The sequence below is a fragment of the Molothrus aeneus genome, chromosome Z (genome assembly GCF_037042795.1).
Source record: "Molothrus aeneus isolate 106 chromosome Z, BPBGC_Maene_1.0, whole genome shotgun sequence".
In the NCBI taxonomy this organism is placed as follows: domain Eukaryota; kingdom Metazoa; phylum Chordata; class Aves; order Passeriformes; family Icteridae; genus Molothrus; species Molothrus aeneus.
The window spans coordinates 56,295,380-56,306,586 of NC_089680.1; the positions used below are offsets into that span (position 1 = coordinate 56,295,380).

At 42.5% G+C, this 11,207-nt stretch overlaps 1 protein-coding gene across 5 annotated transcripts in view; it reads left to right on the top strand.

Moving 5' to 3' along the window:
- The window catches only part of SEMA6A (semaphorin 6A), a 119,179-nt gene extending 111,186 nt beyond the window's left edge, over positions 1 to 7,993 (top strand). For all 5 annotated transcript variants that reach the window (XM_066568686.1, XM_066568687.1, XM_066568689.1 and 2 more), the window contains one exon: positions 3,874 to 7,993. In XM_066568686.1, coding sequence (XP_066424783.1) covers positions 3,874 to 5,063 — 1,190 coding nt within the window. In that variant the 3' untranslated portion in view covers positions 5,064 to 7,993. The remainder of the gene's footprint in view (positions 1 to 3,873) is intronic.
- Positions 7,994 to 11,207: the final 3,214 nt, after the last annotated feature.

Genomic DNA, 11,207 nt, shown 5'->3' on the forward strand with positions numbered 1-11,207 from the left:
GCCTTTCAAAAATGTATACCCTACATTTTTCTGATTATTTTCTTCTTCATTTTAATTCCTTGAACAACAAGTGCAAATGAAGGATGCTGGACTTGCCATGTGGGCTGTGATGTTCTTTAAGAATTGCAGGCCTAGGTAAAAGCATACAGAATACAGTCTGTAAAGTGACATGAAGAGTTTGCCTCACACTTGACATGGTTGGGATCACACACTTCCTTAGTCATCCCTCTGCGCAGTTACTGCTGATGTTAAGGTTTGACATGTTGATGAACAACAACTGCAATTATCAGCCTATAGGCTGATATATCATGTTAAATTCTGGACCACCCCCACCCATTCTGTGGTCATGACAGTAGGATGCTGAGCATTTCTCCTACTTTTTTATTACTTAGTTTTTTTATCTATTCCATGGACACTGATGAAGGGTCAAACCTTGCCCGTTTTTTTTTTTTTATTTACATTGAAGTTAGTGGGATTGTTTGTATGACTAATGACACATGGAAGAGATCCCTGATAAGAAATAAACGATATCATTAAACTGACTTTGTTTCCAGAGAAGATGTGCCCGCCTAGAGAAAAGGCACTAATGTTAAATATCCTTTAGTGTAGGAAACATAATAAACATCAGGAAGGTTTGAGTTCAAGAGGAAAGAGCTGGAATTAGGATATTTTAAGAGACTCATAAATTTCTGCACGTAAAACAACAGCAGTGTGCACAACATCATTTCAGCTACCCCTTTCATGAGCACAAAGGGTCATGCAGTCTGGACTGTGCAGTAATTTTGTCATGTGAGTGCTAATGTTTTGATATCTCCTGGTAACCTAAAGCTGAAGATTTTACATTGCTTTTTCATGCAGTGATGCAGGTTTTTGCAGGCTTAAGGCTAGCACTCATAGAGTAGGACTTAGCCTAAAGCAGACGACTGAGAGTGCAGAGCTTGAAATTTCCCTCAGCCAGCAGAAATTTCAGGCGTGGACGTGAGTTTTAAGGTATTCCCCTTGCATCCTGTCACCAGATACCTGAGAGAGGTGACAGCACTTTCCCCCTGAACTCCCAGTCATGAGGAAGTTTTAGGTAGCAATGAAGTCTACTCTAAGCTGAACAAACCAATTATTTTAAGCCACACTTCATCACTGATGCCCTGTAGTCTTTCCATCATTTTTGCGTGTTGGAATGTTGACACATTCCAATATTTTTATATGGTTGGCCATTTTCCCACCATGGAAAAGGGCCCTTTTCCCATGGCCCTTTTTTCCACCATTATGGCTGAGTCATACTGAGCTTGCCATCAACCAAAAATGCCATTTCCCTTCGCACAGCTGCACTCCAGCCTCTTGTTCCCAGTCTATATATAAAAAAATATTAGAATTATAGTATCACAGAACAATTTAAGTTGGAAAAGACCTCTGGGATCACAAGTTCTACCTTTAACCTAGCACCAGCGTGATCTCTTCTAAACCATGTCCCCAGGTAGCACATTGACATGCTTTTTGGACACTTTCAGGGATGATGATCCTACCACTTCCATAGACAGCTTGTTTCAATTACTGACCATCCTTTCAGTGAAGAATATTAAGTTAGTAAGATATGATTTTCCTGTCATGAACCCATGCTTTTGGGCTTTGACTGTAGGTACTTACACCCTTAGGAAGGCACTGAGCAGAGATTTTGAGTTTTTTCCATGCAAAACACATTGGATAAGTGCTCAAAGGGACATGCCTGAGAAGTTTGTGCACAGAAATCCATTAAATGAGACTTTTTAAGGTGAAGCTTTTCCTAACTTCATTCTTCCCATCCCATTTAAACAACATTCTTCCCATTTAAGACTCTTTATCTGATTCTCTGGTTAATCTCTGCAAAAAGTTTTACAAGCGTAAATAAATTTGGCCACAAAATGCTGCAGAGTCTAGGATGCAAATATCAGCAGGTGAAGGATCACAGGAGACCAACACCTTTGCAGTGAAATATAGTTCCTGCTGACTGTGCTGTAACCACTAGACTATTCTTCTACATACAGCAATTTTGTACATGCATTTAAATTACAGAATAAGGTTTTACTGCTTCTTGTTAAGTGCTGATGACAAAGAATAGAAGAATCTGCCTCTGAAGAAGCTTCTGCGCTTTAAAAGAGAGTTCTCTTTGAAACAGTTAATTTGAAGATTGTTTCTAATTATATATTGTTTTCTGAGTTTTACTTTCCTGCCCTTACATTTTACTATTAGGACATTTATGTGAATGCCGGATCATATTTTCTTAAGTGATCATCTGCTCTTGCTATTTATTCTCCTTGTGAAATCATAATCCTTTGTATTGTCACAGCACAATAATTTCTGTGTCACCCAGCTGTGATGTCACATGCAGGTGCTTATGATTTCAAGAGCTGTTTTGCTTTTAAATATAAAGTTCATCTCTTGTATGCAAATATCTCTTGTCTACCTAAATGCTGCAATCAACTTGGGACAGAAAAATGGGAACAATTTGGCCAGAATAATTATCAAAGGCTTCTGTGAGATAGTGGCAACTTCTTAATATTCTTTTAACATAGTTTGGGTCTGATTCTGGATTGTAATTACCTTCTGTGCCAAAAACATGAAAAAACCTTATTTTAGGAGTTGCTTAGCAAGGTGGAAGTTTTGTACCTTCACAAAGTCTCAGGAGAGCCTTAGAGTTGTATTTTCTGCCTTTCTATCTCTCCCGAAATAAGGACAACTATTACATTTCCTTTGAGCATGTGGAGCTTTTAATCCCCTGGCACTTGGGCCCTTTCTAGAAGAAGAGGTGGGAGAGATATTCCTTCAGTTCCTTGTCAAACTGTGGCTGCTCTTTGTAAACAGTGAGAACAAAACCAGAAATTAGAAAAAAAAGTCAAACAAGCAACAACAACAACAACAACAACAAAATTACAGGCTTTTTGCTTGTATTTCATTAGTGCTGCTGGCTTGGTGCCCATATCAGGAAAAAAGCTTACTTTGGAAATTTAAGGTGTTCATTAATGCTGCATTAGGGACTTCAAATGGAGGACATGCGCTCTGCCAAAGGTGCCTCCTCAGACAGTGGGTGCTTGGATGGCCAAGCAGGATTTGACAGTGACTCTGACCACAGGATGAGGCACAAGGTCAGGTCTTTTAGAACAGAAAGCATAGGCTTCAGCACAGACATCAACCTATTCAAGTGTTCAGAAAAGAGAGAACTTTTAAAATTCAAATAGCAAGGACAGTCACCTAGCAGGCTCAATAAATTTCAACATTGTGCTCTATATTTAGTTACTCAAGCCTCCTTCTGAAACCCAGGCATGTGACACTGACTTATAAAACACATGACAAAGATAACAGAATGAAGAGCAGAGAAAGAAGCCTTAAACAATATGGGATACACTTCTCTGGTATTCACCAAGATTCTATCTCCTCTCCTCCATTTAAAAGCTTTTGAATATCAATGACATACCATAATAAAAATAAGATGGTATTAGCCTAGGAGAGATCAGAAATAGGAAGCTGAGGAATGAGTAGTATGTCAGAGGAGAGCTAAAAGGTCTGCTGAAGTCAGTGTGAATTGGCCAGGGCCAGGATTTCAAAACAATTGTACTTGTCCAGCTAGTAAATTCCCTTTCGACTCCTGAACTTTGTAGTCTTCAGCTCCAGATCTGAAAGCTGTACTGAAAGCTGAAGTCTATACATGGATGATGTAGCTGGCAGGTAGAGTATGTCTCCAAATTTGAACAAGCTGATAAACAAAATCCCCCTGCAAAACACAAAGCAACCTCCCAGGGGCACATCTTTGAATAAAGTAGTTAATGATAAGTAGCCTCCCCCCCCCTCCCTGCTCCTCCTTTGTCTTTAGTTTGTTTAATCTCTGTATGCTGTCTATTGCAGGAGTGATTCGGGAGAGTTACCTGAAAGGTCATGATCAGCTGGTGCCAGTCACCCTGTTGGCCATTGCTGTTATTCTTGCTTTTGTCATGGGGGCTGTGTTTTCGGGAATCGTAGTGTACTGCATCTGCGACCACCGCCGCAGAGACATGGCTGCCGTTCAGAGGAAGGAGAAGGAGCTCACCCACTCCCGCCGTGGCTCCATGAGCAGTGTTTCCAAGCTCAGTGGCCTCTTTGGGGATGCTCAGTCCAAGGAGCCAAAGCCTGAAGCTATCCTCACGCCTCTGATGCACAATGGCAAGCTGGCTACCCCAGGCAGCACTGCCAAGATGCTGATCAAAGCTGACCAGCACCATCTGGACCTGGCTGCCCTGCCAACCCCGGAGTCCACCCCAACCCTGCAGCAAAAGAGAAAGCCCAGACGAGGCAGTAGGGAATGGGAGAGAAACCAGAACCTCATCAATGCCTGCACAAAAGACATCCCTTCGATGGCCTCACCAGTGATACCAACTGACCTGCCACTCAGGGCTTCTCCCAGCCACATCCCCAGTGTTGTTGTCCTGCCCATAGCCCAGCAAGGCTACCAGCACGAGTATGTTGACCAGCCAAAAATGAGCGATGGAGCTCAGATGTCTGTGGAGGACCAGAATGCCACCCTTGAGTACAAAACTATCAAGGACCACCTCAGTAGCAAAAGCCCCAGCCATGGAGTTAACCTGGTGGAAAATCTCGACAGCATGCCACCAAAAGTCCCCCAGAGGGAGGCTTCCCTGGGGCCCCCGGGCACCTCGCTGTCACAGAGCGGGCTGAGCAAGCGGCTGGAGATGCACTCCTCTGCTTACAACGTGGACTACAAGAGAAGCTACCCCACAAACTCACTCACGAGAAGTCATCAGGCATCAACCCTCAAAAGAAACAACACTAACTCCTCCAACTCATCCCACCTGTCCCGCAATCAGAGCTTCGGCCGGGGTGACAACCCGCCACCAGCCCCGCAGCGAGTGGACTCCATACAGGTCCATGCTGCCCAGGCACAGGCTGTGACTGTATCCCGGCAGCCGAGCCTCACTGCCTACAACTCCCTGACGAGGTCAGGCTTGAAACGCACGCCCTCGCTAAAGCCAGACGTACCTCCCAAACCTTCCTTTGCTCCGCTCTCCACATCCATGAAGCCCAATGATGCGTGTACATAATCAGAGGGGAAGGGGGAGTGGGAGGAGGATGGCAATTAAGCAGAAGTTGCCCTTGAAAGCCAGTGTTCTGCAACTGTTATCACTCGCTCCTCTGAGAAGACGGTTGTTGCAAGCTGAAGATGTGTTGGATTTCTGCTCTCTGGGAAAAGTGGAATATTTTTTTAAACCCGAGCCATATGACCCATGGTTGAAGGTTTGCAACTGCAGGATTCACCCCCACAGCCTGCCAGTTCTTTGCTCAAAAGACTAACCCTCCATCAAAAACATTGAGCCAAAAGCACACAGGTGAAAATGACTGTGACATTTCACCCCCTGCCCCTAACTGCACAGCGCATTCCTGAACTGGTAAAGAGCGCTCTGAAAAGCAAAACACATGTAAAAAAACATACAAATGTAAAAAAAAAAAAAAAAAAAGAAAAAAAAAGGAAAAAACTTTTAAAAAAGGAAGAAAAAAAAAATCAATTGATAAAGCTAACTCTGACTTAACAATGGCAGAGGTTTACCACTAGCAGGTACTGTGAAATGATGCCCTTCAGTGTTACAGTCATTTGGTCATAGCAGTTAAATGCCAGCTTGGGCAAACTATGTCATAGATTTCTGCTACCCTTCTCTTTTAACAAATAACACGTGACTGTTAACACAAGTAACTCCTCTTATTTATTGTTCAACTTTCATTTTTCTTAAGGAGCTGACCTACATTATCATCCTGTGAGCAGCTTTTCAGAGAAGTACCTTGAAAGTTATACCTATTTAACGTGAAACCCATTAACTGGAGTAACTAGAACTCTTTTATTTTTCCAAGAAATTCACTGAGTTAGATAAGTTGGAGCTGGATTTCTGAACTTTGCGCCTGGACTGCCTGGTTAGCTGAACTAAAAAGGGGATATCTATTTAAGTCTCTCAGCTAATTAGCTGGCTGGGCCTCTGACCTAAGACAGCAACAAATACCGCAAGTTCATAACTTCTAAAGCAGCTGCAAGAGAAAATTAAAAGCTGCACATCTGTGCACCATTGCTATCAACATGGCTTTGTCAGTAGCTAATACTTTCTGTGAAGGCACCAGCTTGTGATGTGCCATCTCATTTCACCTTGCATGTGAGACGGCAAACAAAATCCTCAAACAGTGTGAACTAGCTAATATGCCGGCTGTTACCATGCATAAATTATGGTCTTATCACACGGGTTTTTCGTGGGAATATATCTGTGAATAGCCTGTTATCTTCCACATGTAAATTTGTGCCTTACACCCTCAGTTGTGTATATTTGTGAGCTGTAGTATGTAAAACCTTTTTCTTTTTCCCCTTTGAGTAATGCAAATATTTATTGATCCTTCCTCCTCCAAGCCCCTTCAAAAACTGGAGTAAAGACATTGAAAGAAGAATGTGGTGGTTATTTTCATAACCCCACATCCCTAAAGAAATTAGGCTAGCACCATACCCTCCAAATTTGACTTTCTAGCTGTGCCAAGTCCTCTCTCATAACCACCCACTGGTGGTGATGCTCCCAAGGCACCATGCTGGGGGTTCTGCTTTCCCCCACCTCCCGCTCCCCCTTTACAGCATGTCAGCGTGGAGATCGTTCTCACTGGCAGCAGGAAAATGACTAACACCCTTGTCCATGGAGCTGGTACATCCCCTGCCTGGGGACAGCACGGGTGAGAGGGGCCAAGCCCTGCAGAAAGCCCAGCCGCACACCCTGCAGCATGCAGGGCACATGGAGCTAGGACAGGCAGGCAGGCTCCTGCTGTAGCTACCTGCTGCTCCAGAAGGATGCTGCATATACTTCTTTGGGGAAAAACGTGGTTTTTTTTTTTCCTTTGTTTCTTTTGTGTGACTGTGCATGTAGCTAGTGTGGGAGTGTGCGTGCGCACAGGTGTGTGCGTGTGTGTGCGCGCGCAGGTGTGTAAGTTCCTTTCCAGTCTTTCAGTTTATGCAAAACGTAGCTGTGTTTTTAATCTGTTACAATAACTGTGTCAACATACTGTAGAAAAATGATGGGGATCGCTTCTAAGCTTTTTATATATATATATATATATATATCTCTACTGAACAGTATGTTTGAGTAAGGTGGTTGTTTCTGTTTCAATTTGTTTTTTAAAATTTTATACTTCCATTTGTTTTTCAGGTTTTTGGTTTTGTTTCAGAATGATTGAAAAGACAGATTTTAAGTCCACTAGCTTATAGATGGTATAAACAAGGTCTGGATGGTCTACACCAAAGTGTGTAACAAGGGTGCTTGCATGTTCTTTCATTTCATCATGGCTTCTTTTATGAAACAGTTTTGTTCACCCGTAGTGAACTATGCAGACTGGAGTAGATAGATCTGTATCCAAAGCAATGTTGTTGTTTTAATAAAAACAAACTGAAAACCCTTTGAAAACAGTAGGTAGCAAGGTAATTAAAAAAAAAATAGCCAACTCAACACCTTTTTACCTTTTTACCAAGCTCCAACCCCTGAAGCAGGGTTCCCTTGATATTATCCCTCAAAACATTCTCCCAAAACACAGAGATGGATAATCATGGCAACAGCTTGTGCAGCGATCTGCCTTCACAAAGTACACACAGTTACTGGGTTGACCTTGAAATGTTTATTTTGTATTCAGTGGGTCTTCTGTTTTCATCCTTTCCCAACCCCAGTTCTCTTCCACCCTCTGCTTTGAGGGATTCATGAACCTATGTGTGCCTTTGCTTTCCACCCTTGCTATACACTCGTAGATGCAACAAACTCAGATTCTCATTTGTTGTAAAGTTGTAAAGTATTGTGATGTCACCAGTTTCCCTTCATTTCCACATCCCCCTAACATGTGATTCACAACTTAATGTCGGTTGTAAAAGAAAAAAAAAGGCAGGAAAGGAAAAGAAAAAGGAGGAGAGATAGGAAATAAAAGCTTTTGATTACATATGGTAATAAAACCAGACTGTTCTACCTTGTTTCTTGTTTCCTGGTTCTCTTGTTTCTAGACAATTTATCCTTTTCCTTTAAAAAATACAAATAAATGCAATGCTGATCATTTAGATCAGGTTACAGTGAGGAAGAAATTTGTTACTAATTTTGCCTCTTACAGAAGATGGGCTTTAGTGTAAGGTGCTGGTAATTAATTAAAAGTTAAATTACACATTTGCTCTCCCTCTATTCATGTTTTGCATTTAACTTTTATAAGCTTGTTCATCATCAAATATTTATGACAGACTTGATAGTTTAAAAGAGCAAGGCTGGAATTTAAGAACATGTGGTCCACCAAAATAAATCATCATACAGATGTGACTTCATCTCCAGATTTTACATATTAATAGCAGAGTACCCTGTACTATTTTCTTTCATCAGGCATAAATCTGTTGTGCTTCACAGGCCTGATTTAGAGGATGTTATCTGAGACTTACTCTGCAAGAAAATAGTAATGAACAGATAATAACAGAGAGTGTAAAAGTAATGACTCCCTAGTCCTGAGAGTCACTGGAACATACCTGGATTCTTTGCCTTGATTTTGTGTAAATGGGATCACTTATGCACAGCCATTAACTACGGTACAAATAAACATTGGTTATGTCCATTACTAGGCTTAATGGACTCATTTTGTGAGAGGAGTAGGCATTTTGAAGTGTGACCCCATAGATAAAAGGGATCTAATCCAGTAATTTATCCTTGCTCAGATCATATTGGGGATTTTCTGCCCTGACAGTACACTCTGTTCAGGACCTATTGCCTTTGCGATACGTGTCACATATGTGACACACAAATGCAGAGCATTGCACACACCATTTTTCAGTGCCTTGCCCACATACTTGCCTGGTTTTTTCTCAGTGTGGGCTCCCTTCAAACTGGGCACACTGGCATGCAGATGTGTGGTGTGCACAGAGGGAGAACGTCTGCCAGACCTGGGACATGCCCCAAGTAATGCTGAGGGACTCTCCAGCCTGGGGACTGAGGGCAGTGCACAGTTAACACAGTGCTCCACTCTCTGCTGCATTTGACCTGCATGCTGCCAGAGCTGCAGCAGATGGGAAAGCAAAAGCTCTCCAGGTGCTTAGGGACCTATGTTTCTTTCAGTCCTGCAGACAATCCTTTGTGAAATTCCTTTGTCTATTCTTCTGTTTGAAATGCTTTGTATAAGCAGCACCTACAGAAGCTATTGAAAGATTAATATACCTCTTTTTTTAAATTAATATGAATGCTCCTCCATAAGCAGTGACAAGCCTGGAGAAAAAGGCCCAACAGTGCCCGGTGCAGTGCTGGATGTCTCATTTTGCACAGCTTCTCCATCTCTTGCCAGTGAAAGGAAAGTCCATTTAAAACATAGGCATGAAGGAGGAAGGGCAAGAAAGTGCCCTGATGAGCAAGATATTTGGGGTCTGTAACTGCTCTGTTCATGCGTCCAAAACCTGCTGCCAAAGGGAAGGTTTGTACTTAGCCCCTTAAAGAACTGTTCCCTTGAAACACTCCCCCAAAGGTGCACTTCCAGATGGCAAATACAGGTCCTCTGACAGAGACCAGCCTTACCTTCTGCTGGGCAGGAAGCATCAGAGAGGAACTGAAGGAAACACACTGCCCCAGTGGGGTCTTGGCCAGCCAAGCAGAGGGCAGGTACCCACAGCAGCACCCTGCCAAGGAATGGCTCCTCCACTGAGAGCGCACAGCTTGCCACCCAGAAGAGGCAGTAACACTGTGGCAACTTCTGACAAGTGAGGAGACCACTGAGCTACTCACTGTCTATTTGAATCATGAGATCTGTCCCCTACAGGGGCTGCTGGTGCCACACTGCAGAGGCTCCCTGGGGCTGAACAGGACAAACAAGAAAGCCAAGAGAAAGCAAGGATGCTTTGAGCGCTTCACTCAAGTTAGTGTCATCTTATTCATCGTATTAATGGTACTCACGTTGACCTCATTTAGCGTGTCATCGAGGATGCATGGAAATTCCCTTCCAATCAGCATTAATTTGCATACATATTTTTACACAAAATGGTACTCAGCTGAATGACTCAAAACAAAAGGTCTCTGCAAATAAATCCTGGTCCACTGCCCAGTTCTTCCCCTCTGCCTCCAACAGACATTTCAAACTATACCAGACTGTAATTTCAAAGACAACTTAAGTCCTGCCCCATTGTAACAGGGAATCAGGGAAACCCATCAGGGAATATTTTTTACCTGAAAGTTCTCCATGTGAAAAGAAGATGAGGCAATCGGGTCAAGCATGTGCAGTTCAGGGCACTTTGCTGCCAGCAGGATGGCCATACACACAGCTGGTTTGCATGGAAAGGGTTGCCAGAATAAAGTGCCATAACAGTAATGCATCAGCCTAACAGTAACACATGATCCACATCATGGCCAGACAAATTTCAGGGATACAATTCCAATAATTCTTCTACCACAGAATTAGCAGGCTGTTCTCTCCCTGGAATAGGCATGGATTATTGCTCTCTAAAGCTTGTTTCTATAGCTTGTTTAAAGCAATGTGGAGGACCTTAAGTGATAGTCTTATCCACCCCACTGCACTGAGGCAGGATCAAGCAAACCTAACCCATTCTTGATGACTGTCTTACCCTTTCCTTGTAAACATATTTTACTCTGAGCAGTGAAAGTCACCCAAGGGATCAATATCAAGCATTTCAGAGTGTCTAAAGAAAATAATAAGCTAAGAAAGGGAGGTGGACTGCCTTAGGTGAGGCCAGTTTTCTATTTATCCAATTAAAGTTAATTTCCCAGAAGTATGGCACCTGCTCCAATGAACAAGTGTTAGAGAGACACATTGTGTGTGTAATATTCATATGCTTCCTGCTGATGCATGTGTCTGCTAATGAGTCTCTAAGTAGTCTTTTTATTACTCTTTTCCCTCTCTTTTAAAAAGTGGAGATACTTTTCAGAATAAGTACTAAGTCCATCTTCACATGCCTTGTGCAGAACAATGATGTGTTAGACATATTTATATGAATAGAAACAGGTAAATAGTCATATATCCCCTGCCTGTAATTTAAACAGTGCAAGTCAGTAGGGAAAAGCTATAATTGGAGTCAGAGTAAGTGAGGTGAAAATTGCTAGGTGGCAGTACCATCTGCATCTTGTTTTAATTAGCCAAGTTTATTGTCAGAATATAAAACTTTCTGCTATTCAAGTCCCTGGCTTATTTCAGCCATCAGTCCAAAGTGATTG